The 26,944-nt window shown below is 39.3% G+C and overlaps 1 protein-coding gene across 2 annotated transcripts in view; it reads right to left on the bottom strand.

Moving 5' to 3' along the window:
• Positions 1-25,591, bottom strand: part of SNX4 (sorting nexin 4) — a 68,353-nt gene extending 42,762 nt beyond the window's left edge. Inside the window, exons 1-6 of one of the 2 annotated variants that reach the window (XM_067034399.1) lie at positions 25,317-25,473; positions 12,366-12,544; positions 10,313-10,434; positions 4,916-5,051; positions 4,686-4,835; positions 4,168-4,215 (exon numbers count right to left, since the gene is read on the bottom strand). In XM_067034399.1, the coding sequence (XP_066890500.1) occupies positions 4,168-4,215; positions 4,686-4,835; positions 4,916-5,051; positions 10,313-10,434 (456 nt within the window). In that variant the 5' untranslated portion in view covers positions 12,366-12,544; positions 25,317-25,473. Of the gene's footprint in view, positions 1-4,167; positions 4,216-4,685; positions 4,836-4,915; positions 5,052-10,312; positions 10,435-12,365; positions 12,545-25,316 lie in introns of both variants that reach the window. The other variant, XM_059064405.2, reaches the window with a different exon arrangement.
• Positions 25,592-26,944: the final 1,353 nt, after the last annotated feature.

Here is a 26,944-nt window from a genome sequence, read left to right as displayed (position 1 = left end):
ATTAAAGTATTGGGTGGGGGACTTCCCTGGTGGCACAGTGGTTAAGAATCTGCCTGCCAATGCAGGAGACATGGGTTCAAGCCCTGGTCCAGGAAGATGCCACAGAGCAACTAGGCCTGTGCACCACAACTACTGAGCCTGCGCTCTAGAGCCCGCGAGCCACAACTACTGAGGCCACGAGCCACAACTATTGAAGCCTGCATGCCTAGAGCCTGTTCTGTGCAACAAAGAGAAATCACCACAATGAGAAGCCCTCACACTGCAACAAAGAGTAGCCCCTGCATGCCGCAATTAGAGAAAGCCTGCGCACAGCAACAAAGACCCAACACAGCCAAAAATAAAATTAATTAATTTTTTTAAAAAGAGTGAACTAAAAACAGACAAATACCATATAATTTTTAAAAATAAATAAATAAATAAATAAATAAAGTATTGGGTGGGCCAAAAGTTTTGTTCGTTTTTTTCCAAAAGATGGCTCTAGTAGCACTTAGCTGTCTTTAACGTCATTTGAAACAATTTTGTTAGACTGTATGTGACGGCTGTCATATCAGCGTGCATTTAAAACAAGACTTAACAAAATTGGTGAATTTTTTTAAAAATTAATTAATTTATTTATTTTTGGCTGCGTTGGGTCTTTGTTGCTGTGCGCAGGTTTTCTCCAGTTGTGGCGAGCAGGGGCTACTCTTCCTTGTGGTGCGCGGGCTTCACATTGTGGTGGCTTCTCTTGTTGCAGAGCATGGGCTCTAGGCTCGTGGGCTTGATTAGTTGTGGCACGTGGGCTCAGTAGTTGTGGCTCGCGGGCTCTAGAGCACGGGCTCAGTAGTTGTGGCGCACGGGCTTAGTTGCTCCGCGGCATGTGGGATCTTCCTGGACCAGGGCTCGAACCCATGTTCCCTGCATTGGCAGGTGGATTCTTAACCACTGTGCCACCAGGCAAGTCCCCAAATTGGTGAATTTTTGTGTAGCAGTTTTAATATTGAAGATGGAAGAAAAAAGCATTTTCGGCATATTATGCTTTATTATTTCAAGAAAGGTAAAAACGCAACTGAAACGCACAGAAAGATTTGTGCACTGTATGGAGAAGGTGCTGTGACTAATCGAACGTGTCAAAAGTGGTCTGCGAAGTTTTGTGCTGGAGATTTCTTGCTGGACAGTGTTCCACGGTCAGGTAGGCCAGTTCAAGTTGATAGCGATCAAATTGAAACAATAATTGAGAACAATCAACATTATACCACCATTGAGTCACTTTCTCGAGTTCCTCATCTAAAAAACTGGAATAATACTAAACTAACCTCAAAGGTACTGAGGTAACTGTCAGCAAACAAACATGACCGTGTATTAGAGTACAGTGCTTAAGCACATAGTAAACATTTAATGTTAATGATATTCAAATAATCTACTGCTTTAGGTTCTTTTTCTTTTTTTTACCAATTTTGATAATCTTCTAAAATTATCTTCCCTAAAAATATTCTTATCTGTCATCTTACAGCAATGGTTCTTATGTTTTAGGCTCATGGGAATCAATATGTCTGGAATGAACTCTAGGATTCAGTATTTTGAACAAACAATCCCAGCAAATTGAGACTCATGAAGCCAACTGACCACATTTTAAGAAACACTGAATTAAAAAAATTTTTTTTAATAAAAAAACTAGTTCCACGCTAAAAAAAAAAGAAGAAAGAAATGCTGAATTATGAGTACTCAGCCAGCAATTCAACCTTTTCTTGAAGTCTCAAGGTAACCACTATAAACAACTAATACTGAATCCACCTGTGACACAATGAAGGCCTAGGGGTTACATAGGTGTGTGGGGATTTGGCCCCATGCCAGAGGCCTCCATACTGCAGTGTCTGACTCTCAGATCACTGTTATCTTTTATTAGCAGGCTCAATTGTCAATTTCACTATTGTAACAGTGTGCCTGTCTCCGGCAGTATTCACCTTTAGACCTCTTAAATTTTCTTCTAATATGTTGTAGCCTAGAAAACAGATAGCCAAGTTTGTTTGAATAACTATAATAAAATTAAGTGGGTACTATCTGAAAGGACCAAAGTATATCTGTAAGTACTATAGTAAGTTATGTTACATCCATTTGAACATCTCAGAAGTCAGTTCTAAATCCCCCCTTTCAACTGTGATTGGATTAGTTGTAACTGCCAAATACATGACCTCCAGATAAGTGAAGTGTGTGTCTTTCTCTCTATCTCTTGGACAACCTCACATACGTTTGTATGTATGCATGCACGTACGTGTGTGTATGTGTAGTCCTAAAAGGTCCCATTTCACTTCCTTGGTGGCGCAGTGGTTAAGACTCCACGCTCCCAATGCAGGGGTCACAGGTTTATTCCCTGGTCAGGGAACTAGATCCCACGTGCATGCCACAACTAAGAGTTCACATGACACAACTAAGGGACCGGCAAGCCGCAACTGAGGAGCCTGTGTGACACAACTAAGAAGCCCACGGGCCACAACTAAGGAGCCCATGTGCCACAACTAAGACCCAGCACAACCAAATAAATAAATAAATATTTTTTTTAAAACCCTGCTTCATTATTAAAAAAAAGTCCCATTTCTTTGCATGGGTCTCCAAATTCTCCCCATACATTTTATGTCTGGCCCATTTCATTTAAATTCTGACTTTTCAAATTATTGTGTACACAGTATTACCTTTCAAAGATTTTATGAAAGTGAAACTAAGATTTCACCATAAGGCTACCCAAATACAAAACATTGTATCTGAACACTTAAATAGCACCTACACACAAGATTCAAAGCACTCTGTAAAGAGCATAGTCTATATGGATGGAGAAATTTAGGAGTTTTCTCAAGGCCACCCAAGTTATGGCCAAAAACTGAGTTAAGAACAAACAACTGATAACTAGTTACTAAACTAATGACTAAATCAATGACAAAAAATTTTAAAATTTTCTTTTTATATAAAGAGATATCACTAAAAAATACATATTTTAGTTTGCTCTTTTCTTTATTACAAGCTCCTAAGAAATCTTGGACTAGTTCTCAGAAAATTCTATCAAAATATAAATAATTTTTTAAAGTTCACAGTTATTTCAAACCATCTCTAAACCAAAATTCCAGTATTCTCTCTGAGCACCATAATGAATTATAGCCAGGAAAATACTATTTTTTTCATGTTATCTGCCAACAATATATTTATAAGTTAAAATTGGTTTATGACAGAATTAGATACTTGATTATATTTTCTGTGATGACAAAAATTTTTCTCTTCCTTGTCTTTTTATGTTAAAATTAAAATACCTATATACCAGAAATCTCTAGGAGGTGTTCTTAAAATTACTGTAAAGATATTTTGTTCTTGTTGCCTAGACCTACTAAATTTTGTTACTGCATTATCATGTGAATTGTTTATCAATATATATTTTATCAATTTATATTACTTTTTCTTCTTACCTATTCAGTTTACACAAGAGATGAAAACTTTTAAAAATGTGCAAGCACCAGTGTTAAATTACTTTTGGGAACAAGAGGGAGAGTAGACTGGAGTTAGGGTGGCCATCTTATGACCAACATGCTCTTTAATTTTTAGATAACAGTTCCATTCCCAGACACTAATTCTAATGACCGAATATGAAAAGCTGTCAAAATCTAATTAGGCCTGTATTACTAACAGATGCTAATACAAAATGAATCCTATGCCCACTCAAAACTGGCCATGTCCCAGTAGACAGAAGAAGCGTGACTGATGGTTCATCCTCTAGTCTGCTAAGATTGGAAAACCCAAGATCAATTCTTCAGAAGTGTCTTTCCTATTTAATAGAGTGAGCAATTATGGGGGCACCATTGATAGTGGCAGTGATAAGGACAGAAGAAAGAAAAAAATATACAATGTATAACATGACTAAACTGTGGGAATTATCTATAGCCTGTATCTAAACTACTGCTTCAAAATCTTCTTTCCCAATAGAATTACACTCATAAATATGCCCATTATAGTCTCACTATTAACAAAAATTACACCCTTCAAAAATAAACTGCATTGTTTCTTTAAAAACTTTACCAATGATATTAGATGCAAAGCCAATTTCCAACATTTGCTCATTCAATAAACAGCAAGTACCCATTAAGTGCATGGCACTGTGCTGGGAACTGTAAAGGAACATAACAAATTATTTCATACAATTATCCTTACCTTCAGCTGAAATCCGGTTTCATTCACAGTCTCTTTCCAGTTACCTTCCTAAAAATTAAAGTTAACTTTAAATATCATCACAAAATAGCCCATAAGGAATATTCCAAATTAAATACCCATCGTTCTGTTCTTCTTTCAGGGGAGATGGGAGAGAAAGGTTAAAAAAGAATTCCTTTCACTGCAAAATTAAACATACAATCCAGATTCCAAAAGATTACCAGAGATGGACCCAAGATTTTATAGACCTGGGCTTCAAAAAACTAAAGGCTAACTCTGATACCATTTAAGTGATACCAAAAAGTACCATCTTTAGTATCTTTAAGTATAAAAATGTTAGCCAAAAGAATGATGTAATTTACTTTGGAAATTCAAAACAGAACAAACCATGAAATGCATATAAAGGATCCTCCAAAAGGATGCTCCAAAAGGATCCTTAAGAATAAGCATTCCACAATTTAAAATTTAAAAAATCCCAAGTCAAATGAATTTTTTTTAAAGACTAAATAAAAGAAAAATACCTGTGTTAAAAACAAATAGAAGATTTTGTCTCTACAAAGGATGGGATGTGAAGCAACTCTCAAGAGGAAGTTTTCTAAACCAATTCGACGTCTTTCCACAAAATCCGGGTCCATGTTGTCAGCAGAGAGTTTATGCCAAACAAATTCTGCCTAGATAAACAAAACAACCATGAAGAATAGTCTCAATGCTAAATACTTCTGAACTATACTGCCATTTCACTTCTTCTTACCCTTTTTTCTGGTAAAGGTGGCACAACAATATGTGGATAGTAAACTAAAAGGTAGTTTCTCAACAACTCAAATTCACTATACCGCCTCCATAGTGAGTCTGTTAGGACACTCTGACCATCAATATGTTCAACTGACCTGAAAAAGACAGAATAAGATTTCTAGTGTTTTTTAAAAATACAAATGCATGCACACTACCTCCTTTAAAACTGATAACTCCATTTACTTCATACTTATGAACCAGACACTGAGTAGAGAATTTTTCATGTATTATTTAATCCCTACAACAAACCTGGTGAAGCAGGGATTACTGTCCCCATTTCACAGATGAGAAAGCAGCTGCACAGTATATGCTCTTCCTACAATCACAAAGATCTGTGGGTAGAGCACTCAGATCCATCTGATTCCCAAGCCTTCACTCCTAACCACTTTCTTCTGTTATAGAAAACCTATTTGAACTCAAGAGAAATAGTCATATTAGGAACATTCTAAAAGCCTCAATATAAAATAATTCGGTTAATATATAACAGCTGGCTTTCCAATATAGTAAGTCTGGCTTAGCCAGTGTTTCATTAAAGAAAAAGTATTTTTCACTGCCACAATGAAAGAACAAATCCTGCCACGATGAGGGAATAACATTCATGCCAAAGACAATGACACCAAAAAAACCCTTGATTCAACATTATAAATGAATCAGATGCATCCAAGTATCAGAAAAAAATCCACAAAAGCAAAATGTCAATTAACTCTGAAACAGTGGGGAGAAGGGATGTAAAACTTCAATTCTAGTCTTATCTTTAACATAAAGAGCTTCAGGCAATGCCATGTCTCATCCACATAAAAGTTCAAGTTGGGTAAAATCATATAAAGAATATTTGAAATTATTTTGACTATTTGCAATTTCTGCTAGCATAATCACTGTTAAAAAACATTAGTCTTCTAAACATTATCAGAACCTTCCCATTTTCTAATTGTTTGCTTGAAAATAACTTACAGGTCTTCCAAGAAACACACATATAACCAAAGTGTGCATCTGTACGTTATGGCATAAAGGCACAGAGGCTAAATCAGTCTTAGAATAAAGTAAAGTCTTGAGAAGATATATACACTGTGTCATGCTCAACACAAGCATTTTAATAACAAATAAATAAAATAATTTATTATTATAATAAAAAAAATTTATATTAAGTTTCCCACTAAATTTATTCATTGCATTATATATTAGAAAAGGAAACATAATAGAAAGGAAACAGAAGAGGAAGCATAATATGAAATTCAAAATGTACAAATGGCTCCCATGTCAAAGATATAGGATTATTAAATCATAATTCATTTTAAAGAGTTGACCTAACCATTAGCTATGACTAATACTATTCTAATTCAGATTTTTAACTTCAGCTGAAAAAATATCTTGGGTTAATATCAAGTTTCAAATTATTTAAAATCATGATCAACAGAACTCACATCTTGCTAAGTAGATAAATATAGCCTATAAGCAGTATACCTAAAGGCTGTTAGAAGATCTTTTACAAGTTGATTTTGTTTTGTTTTGTTTTAAAGGCCACGAAAGGCAGGGTCTAACAACTGAAAACCACCTAAAAGCATACAGAAGATTTTCTTTGGACCACTAAACTACCCCATTTATCCAATCATTTAACAAATACTTAATAGCACATAATTGGTTTTACATGCAACATTTAATTTAACCCTCACAATAAAGTAGATAGGATCATCAGCCCTGTTTTACAATCTAGAGAAATTAAGTAAAGATATCATATAGCCTCCCAAGACAACGAGGCATTCTTACCTATTACTATGTACAGTATACTTTATTTTAAAAGGGTTCATACTCTACAAACAGGAAAGCATAAAATCCTCTGGAGAAATTAAAATCAATGACTTTAGCCTTATTCATTCTTAGCCTATTAAACTGTAACACTATAGGCAATTGCTAAATGGACTTTCTACTTGTGTCCAAAGAGTAGGTAGATAAGCTATATGTTAAAGTTCAACATTTAGTCAATATCAAGTCTCAATGATACTCATATTGTCCAAGACTATCTGAATAATAGTGAATTACAGCAAGAATCCTACATGATTAAATTAATAAATTCCAGGGTTCTGTGGTTGTTGAAGGAAAGTTAGCCTTAGGGATACAGTACTTTCAAAATAATCTATCCAAAAGCAGTATTTCTCAAAGTGGATATGTATATGATGTGGGGTAGGCAAGAATTTAAGAGAGGGAAAACACAAATCGTAAAAGAAAAAAGACAGATAAATTTAACTATCTTAAAATGTAAAGCCTTTACACTTGATAAAACTATAGTCCATGGTCCATCTGCTTCAAAAACACCTGTAATTTTGCTTAAAATGTGTCAATTCCTGGACCCCACCCAAAACTCTGCAGCTTAACAAAATTTCCAAGTAATTCCTACACATTTTAAAGTTTGAGAATCACTGTTTTAAAATAAATGAAATACAACTGCAAAAGTCAACTCAATAATCCTTTCGTGCACCACACATTTACTGATGATCCACTTAAATATTTATCCAGAGTCTAGCTATATTACTCGTGTATGGTCACTTCTAACTCCAAGTTTCAAATTATGATACTCTCTTCATTTCAGTCAAGAGTAAACTATAAATCATTCCAGATTATTCAAATCAAGAGTCTCTTCCAGCAGTAAAACTAATCAACAGCTAATTTCATTGTTCAATTGGGTGAAGAAATAGGCACACACTAAAAATGTCCTTTTTCAGTGAGCCACAACTAAGGAGCCCACGAGCTGCAACTAAGGAGCCTGCTTCCCGCAACGAAGGAGCCTGCCTGCAGCAACTAAGAGACCGGGGGCAACCAAATAAATAAAAAATAGAATAAAATAAAAATATCCTTTTCAGTTTTAAATTTAAGAATTTACTTAGAAAGCGAGAGGCATGAATTTCTAAAGTCTGATTTATTTATTTATTTATTTATTTAGGCTGCACTGGGTCTTAGTAGCGTCATGCAGAATCTTTAGTTGTGGCATGCGAACTCTTAGTTGCAGCATGACTGTGGGATCTAGGTCTCTGACCAGGGATCAAACCTGGGCCCTCTGCATTGGGACCTCAGAGTGTTAGCCACTAGACCACCAGGGAAGTCCCCTGAAGTATGATTTTTTTTTTTTAAGTGGCTAACTTTAAAAAAAAGAAAAAAACACCTCTCTCATGGGACCATAATTTTTTAAATTATCTTAAAAAATCTCTCTGATACATATATGTATATATGCATGCCCCCAAACAACCTGTTTTTTAAAAGACTCACCTTAGCTCTTTTCCCAAAATTCCTATCGTACACAAATTTTCTCTTCTTTTTGGAAGATTCTTTTCTTCTTTTCTTATTTTGTTTTCTTTGCTTGTTGTGTGTGTATGTATGTGTGTGTGTAAGAAGGACGACTATACTTAAAGAAAGGATTTTCAGAATTATTTGTAGACTAAATAACCTTCACCATCATTTTAACTTTCATTCTGGGTAGAACCACAGACCTGGAGAAAACCCTGAAAACGGCACAAGGTTTAGCCCTAAGGCTAGTTTGGTGACGGTGTGGTAAAGCCAATGAAAATGACTACAAAAAACTTTTCATGTATTCACATTAAAACATGGTTGTAATACTTTATCAACTAGGTCTGGTAGTTCTATTATTTTATTTTAGAAGCTATCAGAAAGTTCTCTCATATCTACTTGTTTTATTTATTTATTTATTTGTTTGTTTATTTATTTATTTTTTCTGCCGTGCCACACAGCATGCAGGATCTTAGTTCTCCGACCAGGGTTCGAACCCATGCCCCCTGTACCGGAAGCACGGAGTCTTAACCACTGGACTGCCAGGGAAGTCCCTCTGCTTGTTTTTAAAAAATATTTATTTATTTAGATTTATTTAGTTATTTATTTTTGGCTGCATTGGGTCTTCATTGCTGCACACAGGCTTTCTGTAGTTGCAGCGAGTGGGGGCTACTCTTCGTTGCAGTGCACAGGCTTCTCATTGTGGTGGCTTCTCTTTGTTGTAGAGCACGGGCTCCAGGCGTGTGCGCTTCAGTAGTTGTGGCACACAGGCTCAGTAGTTGTGGCTCGCAGGCTCTAGAGCACAGGCTCAGTAGTTGTGGCACATGGGCCTAGCTGCTCCACGGCATGTGGGATCTTCCCGGACCAGGGCTCGAACCCATGTCCCCTGCACTGGCAGGTGGATTCACTGAGCCACCAGGGAAGTCCCCCCTCTACTTGTTTTAATTGAAAGTATTTCTGCTCAGTCCACAGAGAGAAAAGACCTTGTCAGTACAGTCTTTACATAAACTGTTTACAATTGGCAAAATAAATTGAGTCTTTCCTTGCTTTGCTCTAGACAAAACAATCTAATTCCTTTAATTTTTTCCTTATGAGGTAAGACTTTTCTGGTGAGTTGTTTTTTTTTTTTTTTTTTTTTTTTTTTGCGGTACGCGGGCCTCTCACTGTTGTGGCCTCTCATGTTGCGGAGCACAGGCTCCGGACACGCAGGCTCAGTGGCCATGGCTCATGGGCCCAGCCGCCCCGCGGCATGTGGGATCCTCCCGGACTGGGGCACGAACCACGAACCCATGTCCCCTGCATCGGCAGGCGGTTTCTCAACCACTGCGCCACCAGGGAAGCCCTCTGGTGAGTTGTGATTACACCATGAGCTACTTTATCTTCTTCCTTTTTTTTTTTCGATTACACCATGATTTATTTTATCTTTCCAATTTTACCCCAAGGTCTAAAGCTCCAGTCTCAATCAATTTCTAACTGACTTTAATTTCTCGCCAGAAAAAAAAAAAAAAAAGATTAAAAATGGGAAATTCCCTGGGAGTCCAGTGGTTAGGACTCCATGCTTCCACTGCAGAGGGCATGGGTTCCATCCCTGGTCAGGGAACTAAGGCCCCGCACAGGTGGCAGGGGCAAAGGGGGGATTTTAATTTCTCTGTAACTCCCAACTCTCCTAAACTGACTTAGACTGTATTCTCTCCTCCTAGACTTCTTTGTTAACCATTTCCACTTACTTAAGTCCACTCCATACTTCATACACCCCTGAGAACCTGGTATCTTTTCCCCAAATCACAAAAGGGTTGTATCTAACACCAAGAATTCCACTAAAGCATGTGTCAAGTAACATTCCAGATCCCAAAAGTATTCCAATAACCTTCCCTCACCCTCCAAAACAAGTACATTAGAACTTAGCTATTAAGAGTACCAGAGTAAAAGACACACCTGTTAACCTGTTAAAAAGTAAAACAACAGCAAAAATCCCTAAAAAGACAATGACCTGTAAACAATTCCATTATACAACAGAATTTGCATCAATAGCTACCAAAGCTTTTTCTATCTAAACCTAGGCCTAATTCTCATCACTCACCTTGTTTCAATGAGGTAAGCAGTATATGTTTCTTGCATGTTCATGGCATTCCTCCCAGTTCGCTTTTCTGCTTCTGAAACACTAATTTCTATCTTCTTCAACCAAAAATTATTTTCCGTCATCTGAATAAAAACAATGGAAGTGGAAGAACAACAAAAAACCTTTAAAATTATATTGAAAACACCCTATTTTAATAAAATCCATTATTAGTACATATTTCAGGCTACTTTTTTATATCTCTTACGTTGCTAGGGGTTGCTAAATGATATCAGCAAATGCCACGCTTCTTTTTATCAGCATACTGTAGCACATTAAACTTTTCCAGAAGTTATTTTAACAAGTGCCATATTAATTATTAAAATGTAGGCAAGATTATAAGAGAAAAAAATTAAAATAAAATGTAAACATTTCACACAGTAACCAAGAATAAACCTATATAGAAATACACATGAAAAAATCTAAAAACACTATATACAAAGACAAATGATGCTCAATACTGATATCTAATCTTCTTTTTTAAAATATTTATTTATTTATTTGGCTGCGTCGGGTCTTCATTGAGGCATGTGGGATCTTTTGTTGAGGTGCTCATTGTGGCATGCGGGCCCTTCCTTGCACTGCACGGGCTCTTCCTTGTGATGCACGGGCTCTTCCTTGTGATGCACAGGCTTCTCTCTAGTTTTGGCGAGCAGGTTTTCTCTTTCTTGTTGTCATGTGGGCTCCAGAGCACGTGGGCTCTGTAGTTTGCAGCATGTGGGCTAAGTTGAGGCACGCAAGCTCAGCAGTTGTGGCACACAGGCTTAGTTGCCCCGCGTCCCCTGCACTGGAAGGCAGACTCTTTACCACTGGACCACCATGGAAGTCCTTGATGTCTTTTTATTTTACCAAAGTCAAATCTCTATCTCAAGTATAAAATACTACATATATGGCAAAATGTGAGATTTTTAGCAGGCAGGTTAAAAAAAAAAGCAGCAGGAGTCATCACATATTTAATCATAAATTTGCCTAAACTTTTTTTTTTTAATTTATTTTTGGCTGTATTGGGTCTTCATTGCTGTGTGCGGGCTTTCTCTAGTTGCAGCAAGCAGGGGCTACTCTTTGTTGTGGTGCCCGGGCTTCTCACTGAGGTGGCTTCTCTTTGTTGCGGAGCATGGGCTCTACGTGTGCAGGCTTCAGCAGTTGTGGCATACAGGCTCAGTAGTTGTGGCTCGCAGACTCTAGAGCGCAGGCTCAGTAGTTGCGGTGCACAGGCTTAGTTGCTCCATGGCATGTGGGAGCTTCCTGGACCAGGGCTTGAACCCATGTCCCCTGCATTGGCAGGTGGATTCTTTTTTTTTTTTTTTTTTTTTTTTTTTTTTTTGTGATACGCGGGCCTCTCACTGTCGTGGCCTCTCCCGTTGCGGAGCACAGGCTCCGGACACGTAGACCCAGGGGCCACGGCTCACGGGCCCAGCCGCTCCGCGGCACGTGGGATCTTCCCGGACCGGGGCACGAACCCGTGTCCCCTGCATCGGCAGGCGGATTCTCAACCACTGCGCCACCAGGGAAGCCCAGGCAGGTGGATTCTTAACCACTGCACCACGAGGGAAGTCCCTGCCTAAACTTCTTGGCAGTGATTAACAAGCTCCACTGTGAGACAGCAGGTTTTCCTTTTTTTTTTTTTTGCAGTACGCAGGCCTCTCACTGTTGTGGCCTCTCCCGTTGCGAAGCACAGGCTACGGACGCACAGGCTCAGTGGCCATGGCTCACGGGCCTAGCTGCTCCGCGGCATGTTGGATCTTCCCGGACCGGAGCACAAACCCGTGTCCCCTGCATTGGCAGGCGGATTCTCAACCACTGCGCCACCAGGGAAGCCCCCCTATTTTTTAAAAAAATATTGTTTTTATTTATTTATTCATTTTTTTATTGAAGTATAGTTGATTTACAAACTTGTTTTAGTTTCTGGTGTACAGCAAAGTGATTTAGTTATATATATATTCTTTTTCATATTCTTTTCCACTATGGTTTATTAGAGAATAATGAATATAGTTCCCTGTGCTATACAGAGTAGGACCTTGTTTATCTGAGACAGCAGGTTTTAAGAACAGGAGACTTCTTTCTTTTCTGCTAGATCATCCCCAGGTCTGTATCAAAGCACCGAAGAAAATAACAAAGACATCACAGGTGGTTCATAGGCTCTTTCTGTAGGAAGTGTGCCACTGAAGAAGGGTCTTGAATATATCCAAAGTAACTCTAAGTTTAAACAAGAAAGATACAGTGAGACCATGTGATAACTGCTATGCTTTGGTTTTTTTCTCCCTTGCTCACTTTTAAAGTTCAGTGGGTTTTAATTAAAAACTCTGTACTATATTATAACTGGGGTTAGTCTGTGAAGAAGAGATATAAGTAAAACGATGGATACACCAAAAGTTTAAAGAAAAAGATGCATGCAGTAAAACCCATGATGATACTTTACACAGAAAATTAAACCTGTGTACTATGAAGAGAAAATAAGCTACGTGACAGTACACAAAATTAAATCAGCGATGAATAAAGATGACACACTTAGGAAGTACCACCAAAAATGTTAAAGAAAAATGGAGGAGGTAAAAATGCTAAAAGAAGATAAAGGACAGAGAAGTAAGAGCCAACCCAAAACAAAACAAAAACAAAAACCACTCTGCTGTCAATCAAGACACTTTTATAAAATATAAGTTTTATGTTTATGTACTAAAAGAGAAAATAAGATAGGAGAAAATCATTCAATTAAAAGAAAGCTCAAAAAATTACATAAGCACAAACCACTCAATATCAGGGTTATAAAGCCCTCACTGGTTGAGATTATACATATAAAAAAATTTGGGCCCACAGCCAAGCACTGATTTACCATCACGTACTCCAGCGAAAAATTCTCTGAATTCTGGAAGCACATAACTGATAAAGCAAATTATTTCCCAGCCAAAAATATAATGCATGTGAGTCATAAATTTACCCATTATGCCATCCAATTACACAGAGGAAAAAATAAAAGAATAAAATCAACTATCATAAAAACTAAAGACTGGCATACAAAAATACCAGCAGCAGGGCTTCCCCGGTGGTGCAGTGGTTGAGAGTCCACCTGCCGATGCAGGGGACACGGATTCGTGCCCTGGTCTGGGAAGATCACACATGCTGCAGAGCGGCTGGGCCCGTGAGTCATGGCCGGTGAGCCTGCGTGTCCGGAGCCTATGCTCCGCAATGGGAGACCACAACAGTGAGAGGCCCGTGTACCGCCAAAAAATATAATAATAATAAATACCAGCAGGGTTTGGTAGCTGATATAAAATTGCTTATCCTGTTATACTAAAGTACAAACAATGCCAAGAATAACACAACTAATACCATAATTGTTAAAAGGACACATACATAATATTGAGAAATGGATAAACTTGATGACTGGAAGACAGGACCAGGAGTGTGTTTTAAAGAGAGACATAATATATTATTTATTTTTTTTTAAATTGGAGTATAATTGATTTAAAATGTGTGCTAGTGAGACGTGACATTTTAGATGTATTAAAAGTGGACTTCTCATTAAAGAACATCACTAAAGAGTGATGCTACACTCACATCCTACACTTATATTCAAAGGAATAACATCCCAAATGTAGATGCTTGATATGTGAATCACTACTTTCTACCTAACAAGACCAAATAAATATAGAAGATGGACATATTTAAAAGGCTGATGAAATTCTTTACTTCCAGTTCAGTGAGTAAAAATGAATATAATCTACTTTAAGTTTTAAAAATGTTGCAAACAGTGAAACAGTACAAGCAAGCATAAAACAGGTAAGAGTGATATAAGGAACAATAAGAAACTATTAATTCAATAACTGAATATCTACTGAGTATCTATCAGTACAATGACAGTCATTAAGAATGGGAAGATTGGGCTTCCCTGGTGGCACAGTGGTTGAGAGTCCGCCTGCTGATGCAGGGGACACGGGTTCATGCCCCGGTCTGGGAAGGTCCCACATGCTGCTGAGTGGCTGGGCCCGTGAGGCATGGCCACTGAGCCTGCATGTCTGGAGCCTGTGCTCTGCAACAGGAGAGGCCACAACAGTGAGAGGCCTACGGACTGCAAAAAAAAAAAAAGGAATGGGACGATAACTGAGACAAGGTGCCTGAGTTCAGTGGTTCACTGCTTGCCTGAGGAATTCTCACCATCTAGTAGCTAATGTTCATCTGTGGCGTTTTTTAGGATTAAAGACAAAATGAAGACAAATGACAACCTTAATATAACAACTTTCAGGACTGTAGATGAAAGGAGTTGGTGTATCTATAGCATTCATTTAGTTAATCTTATTTAAATCACACAAGAAAGAAAATATATCACATTCATTGTTATACTACAAATTATGGGGAAAAGATAAAATGGAAAGAAAACAGGACAAAAAACCAAAAACAGGCAGATGGAGATGAGCATGGAGCTAACTCAGAAAAGAAAGAATGCAAAGAAAGAAAAATAAATAGCAAAAAATAAAATAGAATTCTAGGCTGTAAAACTGACACTGCAAAAAAATCAAAACAGTAAGATGGTAAGCTCTCCCAGAATGGTAATGAAAAAAAGACCCCCCAAAAGTGAAAATGATGAAAGATGATTTTAAAAAAAGGAAAACTAAGAACCAATGCTTAAATAATAGAAGTTCTTGAAGAAGAAATCAGAAGAAACACAACAGAGATAATAATCTGTATAATTTAAAAGGAAACCAACAAAAATCCTTTCTGGATTGAAAAAATTTTTTCTACAGCTCCAAGCTGAAAGGCATGTGGTCCATGTACAATGATTTAGAAAGTTAAATATCTTCAGCATAAAGAAAAAAACCTAGATCATTTCAACAGATGCAGAAAAAGCTTTCAACAAAATTCAATACCTACTTATGATAAAAATCCTCCAGAAAGTAGGCAGAGAGGGAACCTCCCTCAACATAATAAAGGCCATATATGACAAACACACAGCAAACATCGTTCTCAACGGTGAAAAACTGAAAGCATTTCCTCTAAGATCAGGAACAAGACAAGGTTGTCCACTCTCACCACTCTTATTCAACATAGTTTTGGAAGTTTTAGCCACAGCAAACAGAGAAGAAAAAGAAATAAAAGGAATCCAAATTGGAAAAGAAGAAGTAAAGCTGTCACTGTTTACAGATGACATGATACTATACATAGAGAATCCTAAAGATGCTACGAGAAAACTACTAGAGCTAATCAATGAATTTGGTAAAGAAGCAGGATACAAAATTAATGCACAGAAATCTCTTGCATTCCTATACACTAATGATGAAAAATCTGAAAGAGAAATTAAGGGAACATTCCTACTTATCACTGCAACAAAAAGAATAAAATATCTAGGAATAAAACTACCTAAGGAGACAAAAGACCTATATGCAGAAAACGATAAGACACTGATGAAAGAAATTAAAGATGATACGAACAGATGGAGAGATCTACCATGTTCTTGGATTGGAAGAATCAACACTGTGAAAATGACTATACTACCCCAAAGCAATCTACTGATTCAATGCAATCCCTATCAAACTACCAATGGCATTTTTCACAGAACTAGAATCAAAAAATTTCACAATTTGTATGGAAACACAAAAGACCCCAAATAGCCAAAGCAATCTTGAGAACGAAAAATGGACCTGGAGGAATCAGGCTCCCAGACTCCTGACTATACTACAAAGGTACAGTAATCAAGACAGTACGGTACTGGCAGGAAAACAGAAATGTAGATCAATGGAACAAGATAGAAAGCCCAGAGATAAACCCATGCACATATGGTCACCTTATTTTTCATAAAGTAGGCAAGAATATACAATGGAGAAAAGACAGTCTCTTCAGTAAGTGGTGCTGGGAAAACTGAACAGCTACATGTAAAAGAATGAAATAAGAACACTCCCTAACACCATACACAAAAATAAACTCAAAATGGATTAAAGACCTAAATATAAGGCCAGACACTATAAAACTCTTAGAGGAAAACATAGGCAGAACACTCCGACATAAATCACAGCAAGATCCTTTTTGACCCACCTCCTAGAGAAATGGAAATAAAAACAAAAATAGACAAATGGGACCTAATGAAACTTAAAAGCTTTTGTACAGCAACGAAAACCATAAACAAGACCAAAAGACAACACTCACAATGGGAGAAAATATTTGCAAACAAAGCAACTGACAAAAGATTAATCTCCAAAATTTACAAGCAGCTCATGCAGCTCAATATCAAAAAAACAAACAACCCAATCCAAAAATGGGCAGAAGACCTAAACAGATATTTCTCCAAAGAAGATATACAAATTGCCAACAAACACATGAAAGGATGCTCAACATCACTAACCATTGGAGAAATGCAAAATCAAAACTACAGTGAGGTATCACCTCACACTGGTCAGAATGGCCATCATCAAAAAATCTACAAACAATAAATGATGGAGAGGGTATGGAGAAAAGGGAACCCTCTTGCACTGTTGGTGGGAATGTAAATTGATACAGCCACTATGGAGAACAGTATGGAGCTTCTTTAAAAAACTAGAAATAGAACTACCACACGGCCCAGCAATCCTAGTATTGGGCATATACCCTGAGAAAACCATAATTCAAAAAGAGTCATGTACCAGAATGTTCATTGCAGCTCTATTTACAATAGCCAGGACATGGACGCAATCTAAGTGTCCATCGACAGATGAATGGATAAAGAAGATGTGGCACACATATACAATGGAATATTACTCAGCCATAAAAAGAAACGAAACTGAGTTATTTGTAGTGAGGTGGCTGAACCTAGAGTCTGTCATACAGAGTGAAGTAAGTCAAAAAGAGAAAAACAAATACCATATGCTAACACATATATATGAACTCTAAAAAAAAACCATGGTTCTGGGGCTTCCCTGGTGGCGCAGTGGTTGAGAGTCCGCCTGCCGATGCAGGGGATACGGGTTCGTGCCCCGGTCCGGGAGGATCCCACATGCCGCGGAGCGGCTGGGCCCGTGAGCCATGGCCGCTGAGCCTGCGCGTCCGGAGCCTGTGCCCCGCAACGGGAGAGGCCACAGCAGTGAGAGGCCCGCATACCACAAAAAAAAAAAAAAAAAAAAAAAACCATGGTTCTTAAAAACCTAGGGGCAGGACAGGAATAAAGACACAGACGTAGAGAATGGACTTGAGGACATGGGGAGGGGGATGGGTAAGCTGGGACGAAGTGAGAGAGTGGCATGGACATATATACACTACCAAATGTAAAATAGCTAGCTAGTGGGAAGCAGCCGCATAGGACAGGGAGATCAGCTTGGTGCTTTGTGACCACCTAGAGGGGTGGGATAGGGAGGGTGGGAGGGAGATGTAAGAGGGAGGGGATATGGGGATCTACGTATACATATAGATGATTTACTCTGTTATACAGCAGAAACTAACACAACATTGTAAAGCAATTATACTCCAATAAAGATGTTAAAAAAAAAATCCTAAGAAGATTAAGGCAAAAAAATAAAAAACAAGACCACTATAAAAGAATAAGGACCAGATTTGTCCTAGATTTCACAATAATAAAGTCCAAATGATAAAGAAGCATCACGCATACAGGACAAGCTTGAAATGTTATAAAACATACTAACATATTGTTCCTTTAAAAATACTTTATCCCAGCAGGATATTTTTTTGTAGAAACTGATACTCTGCTCCTAAAACTTATAAGGAAATACAAAGGACCTAGAATAGCCAAAACAATTTTGAAAAATAACAAGTTGCAGGACCTACACTATTCAAAGTTTATTAAAAAGCTAAACTAGGGGCTTCCCTGGTGGTGCAGTGGTTGAGAATCCGGGACACGGGTTCATGCCCCGGTCCGGGAGGATCCCACATGCCGCAGAGTGGCTGGGCCTGTGAGCCATGGCCGCTGAGCCTGCATGTCCGGAGCCTATGCTCCACAACGGGAGAGGCCACAACAGTGAGACGCTTGCATACCACAAAAAAAAAAAAAAAAAAAAAAAAGCTAAACTAATCAAGACAGTGGGGTATTGGCAGTACAGACATAGAGATCAATGGATCAATGGAACAGAACTGAGAATCCAGAAATAAACCCTTACATTTAAGATCAACTGATTTTAATAAACACACCAAGGCAAGTCAACAGTGAATGGAGAATCTTTTCAACATACAGTGCAGGGACAACTGAATAGTCACAGGCAAAAAAAACCCCCCAAAACAGTAGACCCTTTACTCACACGGTACACAGAAATTAACTCAAAATGGCTTACATTCTCAGATATAAAAGCTAAAACAGGGGAATTCCCTGGTGGTCCAGTGGTTAGGACTCTGCACTTTCGCTGTCGAGGGCCTGGGTTCAATCCCTAGTCGGGGAACTAAGATCCTGCAAGCCACTTGGCATGGCCAAAAAAAAGCTAAAACTGAAATTTCTAGAGGAAAACAAAGGAGAAAATCATCATGATCTTGGGATAAGCAAAGAGTTCTTAGATACAATACCAAAACCACAACCCATAAAAGAAAAAAAATTGATATACTGGACTTTGTCAAAATTAAAAATTTTTGCTCTTGTAAAGCACCATTAAGAAAAAGAAAAAAGCCACAGCCTAGGGGGAAAAAAATCTGCAAATCTCATTATCTGATTAAAAAAAGAAAAAACTTCTATCCAGAATACCTGAAAAACATGTATATACAACTCAGTAAAAAGGAAAACCACCCAATTTTAAAATAAGCAAAAGATATGAATAGAATTTCACCAGAGAAGATGTACAAGTGGCAATAAGCACATGAAAAGATGCTCAACACCATGAGTCATTAGAAAAATGCAAATTAAAACCACTTCACACCCACTAGAATGGCCATAATCAGAAAGATAGACAATGCCAAGTGCTGGCAAGGATGTGGAGGAATGTGAGCCTCATAATTGCTGGTGGTAATGTTAAATGGTACAGTCACTTTGGAAAACAGTGTCAGTTTCTTAAAAAGTAAACATAAACTTACCATATAACCCAGCAATTACGCTCCTACAAGTCTAACTCAAGAGAACTGTAAACATATATCCCCACAAAGACTTGCACAGGAATAAATATTCATCATAGCAGTAATATTCATAATAGCTAAAAACTGAAAATAACCCCACTTCCATCAAATGATGAATACACAAAATGTGATATATCTATACAATTGACTATTATTCAGTAACAAAAAGAAATGACTAATACATGCTATAATATGGATGAACCTCAAAAACATTATAAGGCAGACTCAAAAGACAACAGAGTATATGATTCCATTTATATGAAATATCCAAAAGACAAATTTATAAAGAAAGCAGACAGTGGTTGCCTAGGGCTAAGGGTGGGAAGAAGGAATACGGGGGAATGACAGAAATGCTCTAAAACTAGGTTGCAGTGATGGTTGTGCAACTCTGCAAATTTACTAAAAATTACGGAATTTATATACTTATAATGACTGAATTTTACAGTATATAAATTATACCTTAATAAAGTTTAAAAAGTAAAATAAAATCCATGAGTCCATAATGAAACAGACAAATAAACAGAAATTTTGATGAGGAACAAGATATTTTCATAGTTTCAAAGTATGTCCCCACAAAAAGAGATCAGATTTGTGGTACCAGAGGCGAGGTATGGGGGAAAAAAGAAGTGGATGAAAGCAGTCAAAAGGTACAAACTTCCAGTTATAAGATAAATAAGTACTATGGATGGAATGTACAACATGATAAATTAACACTGCTGTATGTTATTTATAAGGGTTGTGTTGTGTTTTTTTTTTTTTGGCTGTGTTGGGTCTTCCTTGCTGCACGTGGGCTTTCTCCAGTTGCTGCAAGCAGGGGCTTATCTTGTTGTGGAGCGCAGCCTCTAAATGCACAGGCTTCCGTAGTTGCAGCACGCATGCCCCTAGAGTGCATGGGCTTCAGTAGTTGCGGTGGGTGGGCTCAGCAGTCGTGGCTCACAGGCTTAGTTGCTCTGCGGCATGTGGGGTCTTCCCAGACCAGGGCTCAAACCCACGTCCCTTGCATTGGCAGGCAGATCCTTAACCACCGCACCACCAGAGAAGCACCTATTAGTGTCATTAAGAGAGTAAATCCTATGAGTTCTCATCACAAGGAAAAAAAAATTCTTTTCTATTTATTAAATTTTCTATCTATATGAGCTGATGGATGCTCATTTCATGAAGACTGCAAGTCAAATCATTATGCTGTATGCCTTAAACATATATAGTGCTGTATGCCAATTATATCTCAACAAAAGTAGAAGAAAAAAATTATGTCCACAAAAAATTAATTACAAAGGGAAAAAGAGTAACTTTATATTGGAGAAGACTGGCAGAAAAAGTGACCAAACCGGGCTTCCCTGGTGGCGCAGTGGTTGAGAGTCTGCCTGCTGATGCAGGGGACACAGGTTCATGCCCCGGTCCAGGAGGATCTCACATGCCGCAGAGCGGCTGGGCCCGTGAGCCATGCACGCTAAGCCTGCACGTCTGGAGCCTGTGCTCCGCGACAGGAGAGGCCACGACAGTGAGAGGCCCACGTACAGCAAAAAAAAAAAAAAAAAAAAAAAGTGAGCAAACCTAATCGTGTGCAAACTGGTAAGAAGCAATTAAAGGAACACAGCATCACTTTAGTGGCAATTTCTGCCAAAGAAGCATAACCTGAATTTAATCATGAGAAAACATCAGGCAAACCCAAACTGAAGGGACTTCCCTCGTGGTGCAGCGGTTGAGAATCCTCCTGCCAATGCAAGGGACACGGGTTTGAGCCCTGGTCTGGGAAGATCCCACATGCCGCGGAGCAACTAAGCCCCTGTGCCACAACTACTGAGCCTGCGTTCTAGAGCCCGCAAGCCACAACTACTGAGCCCGCGTGCCACAACTACGGATGCCCGCGTGCCTAGAGCCCATGCTCTGCAACAAGAGAAGCCACTGAACTGCAATGAATAGTAACCCCTGCTCGCTGCAACTCGAGAAAGCCCACGCACAGCAACGAAGACCCAATGCAGCCAAAAATAATAATACTACTAATAAATTAATTTTAAAAAGAAAAAGAAGAGAGAAATCTAAGAGGGCACTACGTGAAGAAATGGTTAAGTATTGTTTCCTGAAACAACGCTTATGTACACAAGTATATGTATACTATGATGTAAAAATGTACTTTGTACAGTGAGTCGCTTTCAAAAAAAATCTGAGAGCTGCTGAGGTAGAAAATGAGGAAAACATTCTTGAGAATGACTTAATTATCTGCTACTAAACTGATAAATTCTGTAACTATGCCTATACATTTTCTTTTCCTTTTTCATGCTATCTTCACCCACAAATGACTCAAATCTTCCCCACAGTTCTGGCCTCCCTCCACTCAGCTCTCTGCTGCCAATCTGTAAAGGTGCTAATTGTGTATAGGCATTTTCAAGCATCGGTTGCTCAAGCAGTCTTAGCCACAACCAGCACTCCTAGGCCTAGACCCCTCTCCCTACAAAAATCATTATGAATCCCTCAGGCAGTGGTTCTTCTCTGAGCAAATACTGTTAACTGCCAACTCAATGGACTCTTCCAGCCTAAAAAAGTATTTTTACATCCATTCCCTTGCTATTTCCTCTCTCTTCTGCCAGGACTAATTACTACTCTCTTGGAGACTGAATTCATCTCTCATTTTTCATATTCTAAACTACTTTAAATAAAACTGACAATACTTAAAAAAATATACTCTTCCTTGTAAGGAAAAAGTATGAAAAGAAAGGAGATTTCTAATTAGACAGTGGAAAGGAAGAGGATGAAGACTCACAGAAAGAAAAATAAGAGAATACAGACAAAGAGTTTACAACAGAATTTAAAGAATATTAATTAGTGACGTTTAAAACCAGAAAAGATTTGCAACCCTTTGACAGTGCTTGTTTTCATTACCCCTAGGTGTAGGGCAACTGGTACAATTTCCTCTCCATCCAAAATGTGCAGTCAAAAATAATGCTGATGAGGCTTTTTGCCATCTCTGCCCACTATCTGCATAGGTATCTTTGTGGTGAAAAACTGATTGATAAATCAACACATCGTTTAGACCTTTTTTCTTCTTCATAACCACTTAATCTTAACTAAAGGAAAAAATTTTAAGTACAGTATTTTAAAATTTATAAGATTATTTTTACCTTTTTTTTTTTTTTTTGGAATGAAGCTGCATGCCTTAATGAACAAAGCACTGATATCAACGCCAGGCAGACCTGGGCTCAAATCCCAGCCATGTCACTAACTAGCTTGTGACTTTGGCCAAATCACTTCTCTCTGAGCCTCTGCTTCCTCATCTTTATATGTCTTTTGGGGGTAATTTTGAAAATTAAATGAAAAGTAGAGGCTTACTGTGCCTAGCACAAACAACAAATGTAACACATGTCTGCCCAGACCACATTCCTATCTACCAGTAACAGTAGCAGCCTGGCTGTGGTTACCGCAATACTTCTCAACTGGGGATGGACTGGAGTGGAAGAGGGGATACGAAGAGGGAAAATGAGCAGACCTAAAGAGGAGACTGGGGAATCTTTTAGCAGGAGGGGACAACGTACACAGTACATGTGAATGTGTGTTTTTAAACTCCTGGTGATTCTGAAATATTTGTCCAAATGGCTTATATCTCTATAAATTACTAAATTACAGAGTTGTTTGAGGAAACTCTTAAGTTTGGGCAATAACAAATGGTCTCCTGCAACACATATTTACTGAAGAGTCAGGTAATACTGTGTAACTACAACTTTTGCTGTATGATGGCATATTTGGGTTTTCAAATATCTTAAACTGAACACATAGGGTTTTTTAAATAAGATATTTATAATCACTTATAAATAAACATAAATGGATTTTATACTATAGTTGCAACTTCATATTAGTTAATTAAGTATCCAAAGGCTTTCACAAAAAAATTACCAAAATGTTCACTGTCATAATCAAAATTAAACTCATGATGTAGCTAACAAAAGATATGACTCTTACCTTTTGAAACAATCTAAAATTGCTTTAACACATATCCACAAGATTGGCAAATAATTTAAAGTCTGAAAATATTAAGTGTTGATAAGGACAGAGAGCATGAGGCACTATCAATGGGAATACAAATTGGTATATTCACTCTAAAAAACAATTTGGCACTACCTACTACCCTATATCCTATGCTACCACCCTATAATCCAGCAATCCCACTGTTAAGTTTATATGAGACATTTGTGCCAAGAATATGCAGGAAGAAGTTCATGGTAGTAGTAACTTTTAGAAATAGCAAGAATCTTGCAACAACGCCAGTGTCTGTAAACAGAAGAAAAGAGAACTCAACTGTAGAATATCTATAAAATGGCATACTATAGAGCCATGAGTATAAATGAACTACATTTTCAATGAATCCTCAAAACATTATAGAGCAAAGAAAGGAAGTCATAGTAAAACTAGTCCACTTATGTAAATTTCAAAATCACGTAAAACTAAACAACATATTGTTTAGGGACACTTACCATAAGATTATTTTTAAAAAGCTAGAGAATTGTTAATACAAAATTCAGAATATAGATTACTTCCGTGGTGGAGGGAGTGGATGTAACCCAGGAGAATATATGGAGGCTTCAAAGGAACTGTAATTATTTTGTGAGACCCTTCTCTGCATTAATGGTATATAAAAGTTCCTTCCTTCCTTCCTTCCTTCCTTCCTTCTTTCCTTCCTGCCTCCCTCCCTCCCTTTCTTTTTAAGAGAACAGAAAAACTAAGCCACAGATGGGAACCTTCATTAAAAAAGCAAATCATTTAAGAGCCAAGTTTATGCACTACAGAATACACACACTTCTCTCACATTCCATATGAGATACTGACCTCTCCACAAATAATTCTAGAATTTGGGAAGAAATTAAATGAAAATCTTAAAATTCACCCACAAAAGTCTTCATGCTATCCTATATATCTCGACATTTCCCCCAAGGAGGCAAAACGTTCAACTCCTATGTTGATGTTCCTAGCTAGTTAAGTCTTTCTAGCTTCAGTCAGCAAACAACTTTAACTTTTCTTTATCCATTGACCATAAGGACGGGTAGTTTTGCATTGGCACTAACACCTGTTTCAGAAAAAAAGAAGCAAAATGGATGAGCAATACACACTCTGATTAGGGTGGTCTGATGAGAAACACTCCACTGAGTTTCTGAATCGCTTCAGTTCAACCTGGTCTACCCATCTTGCATTATGCACGAAAACACTTCGGAATGAAAGCAATTACAAATACAAAATGATGCATTTTCTCCTTTCCTCAAGCAAATGGAAATCACTAATTACCAAAGGAGCTTCGCAAAGCCGATACATGGGATATCCATGACACGTCTCCATTGGGAGATACAGCACCGACCCCAAATGAAGAAATCACAGTCAAATAAGGAGTTTTTTAAAAAATCTTTTTCACTTGTACTTTTTCATGACTCTAACACTTTGCTCCATCTCCTCCTGATGGTGACACCAAGCCAACCACCCTTACTGCCCCAGGCTTGTTCTGCAAGTCCCCCATTCTCTTCCTTCTCAAACACCGCTGCCACTGCCCACGGTGCCTCCGTTAAGCCTTCTCCACACAACCCCTTACAAGATGCCAGAAACATCAGCGTTCCTCTTCAGGTTCCAACTCCCGGGTTCCCAGGCACTGAAAACCGCACCTACGCCAGCCTGGCACTTCCCGGGCCCCATCTCCACGCCCACCGAGCCGCACCCACAGAAAGCCCTCCGCTCCCTTCGCCGCGCCCCCTCCACCCTTCCCGTGGTCCTGCAGCGCCTGGCGCTCGCCCCCTACTCAGAACCCCCTTTTCCCACTGAGCCTCCCCCCTCTGCACCTGTGGCCCGGCCTTTCCACCCCGCTTCCTAGTCACCGCGGGGCCTCTCGGCCGAGCCCACCGGCCCCGGCCAGGCTAGACCAGCTCAGCCTTGCCCGCTAGGCCCCGACACAGGCCGGGCGACCTCTGCCGCCACTTCTCCTCACCGTGCCGTCCCCGGGGCCCTCGTCCCGGGCCCCCTCCGCTTCCTCACCGACCACAGACTCCAGCCCAGCGTCAGGGAGGCCCAGCGGCTCTAGGGGCGCAGGCTGCAAACGCCGCTCGGGGCCGCGAGGCGCCTGTTCCATAGCTGCGGTTCGGTACGGCGGCACAGAGCGCCTGCGCCGCCTCGCCCAGCCGAGCCCGCCCCTCCACCCGCGGCCAAGGCCAGACCCCGCCCCCTGGGCATGCGGCCTCCCCACACGGCCTGGCCTAGCTCTCGGCTACTGCGGAGGCAGAGAGGGCTCCTGGGCAAGGGCTGAAATTGGGGATGGGGCTAGGAAAGGGCGGACCTACAAGGGAAGTGGTCAGCTGCTAAGCCAGGAGACCCAGGAATCCGGGAGAACTGGTTGAGAGAGAGAAAGAGAGAAAGGCAAGAGGAAGGTTAAGATCAGAGTAGGTACTGGAACCGTTCAGGTCGGTGATCACCTGAAGAAAAACTGAAACGCAAAAGAAATCGGAGGTTGGGACTTACCTGGTGGTGCAGTGGTTAAGAATCTGCCTGCCAGCGCAGGGGACACGGGTTTGAGCCCTGGTCCGAGGAACTAAGTCCGTGAGCCACAACTACTGAGCCTGTGTTCTAGAGCCTGTGAGCCACAACTACTTAGACCTTATGCCACTATTACTGAAGCCCGCGCGCCTAGAGCCGGGGCTGGGCAACAAGAGAAGCCACTGCAATGAGAAGTCCGCACACCGCAAGGAAGAGTAGCCCCTGATCATGGCAACTAGAGAAAGCCCAGGCAGCAGCAAAGACCCAACGCAGCCAAAAATAAATAAAAAGAAATTGGAGGTTGCGATCTGACGTCTCCCTCTTGGCCTCTATCTTGCCCGCCATTATTGGTTCCATTCCTCGCCCCACCTATCCCCGCACACACCTGGAAAGATCCGAGCCGTATAAATTATTGTAAGCAGGTTGAGTAACACAATTAGCAAAAGGTAACACTTTTAAGTGTTTGAGAAAAGCGCTTGGCTGAAGCCGTACTTGAGTTCTATCTTAAATGTTTCTTGAAGCCCTGGAGATATCTGATAATTTTCTACAAACACCTCAGTTGAATTTTCGAACCTGCTTCCTAGACAAGCATTCACTATGGTACCCTGATGGGAAGCGCTCACTGGGTGTACCAGACTGTGGTACCTTGAAGTACCCTGTATACAAAGTCTGGTCATCAATTTTTCAAGGAGAGAAACTGATCTTTCTGCCCAAATAACTTGGCTGTTCAAAGCTGTGACACACAATTTTCTCCTCCTCCTGATACTTCCTCTGGCTTGGTAGCGATTTTTCCCATTCATCCCTAAAACCTCAAGTTATCATGTCCAAATGCTGTTATCACTTTGTTCAAAAATTGGTTATGACCTTTCTCATATATATTTTTACAATTATTTACTTATATGTTGGGCTGCCCCAACTAGGCTTCAGACTCCTTTAAGGCAAGGACCCTATTTTATTATTTTTTTCTCTCACCAAACCTAGGACATTTACTCAATAAATGTTTAAAAGCATTTAATCAGTTTTTCAGGGAATATCCGTGCTGGGCAATTCTCAGGAATTTTTTTTTTTCTTAGTTCCCCCACCAGG

Source organism: Kogia breviceps, chromosome 5 (assembly GCF_026419965.1).
Source record: "Kogia breviceps isolate mKogBre1 chromosome 5, mKogBre1 haplotype 1, whole genome shotgun sequence".
Lineage (NCBI taxonomy): Eukaryota > Metazoa > Chordata > Mammalia > Artiodactyla > Physeteridae > Kogia > Kogia breviceps.
This window is presented reverse-complemented; position numbering and strand designations above follow the sequence as displayed.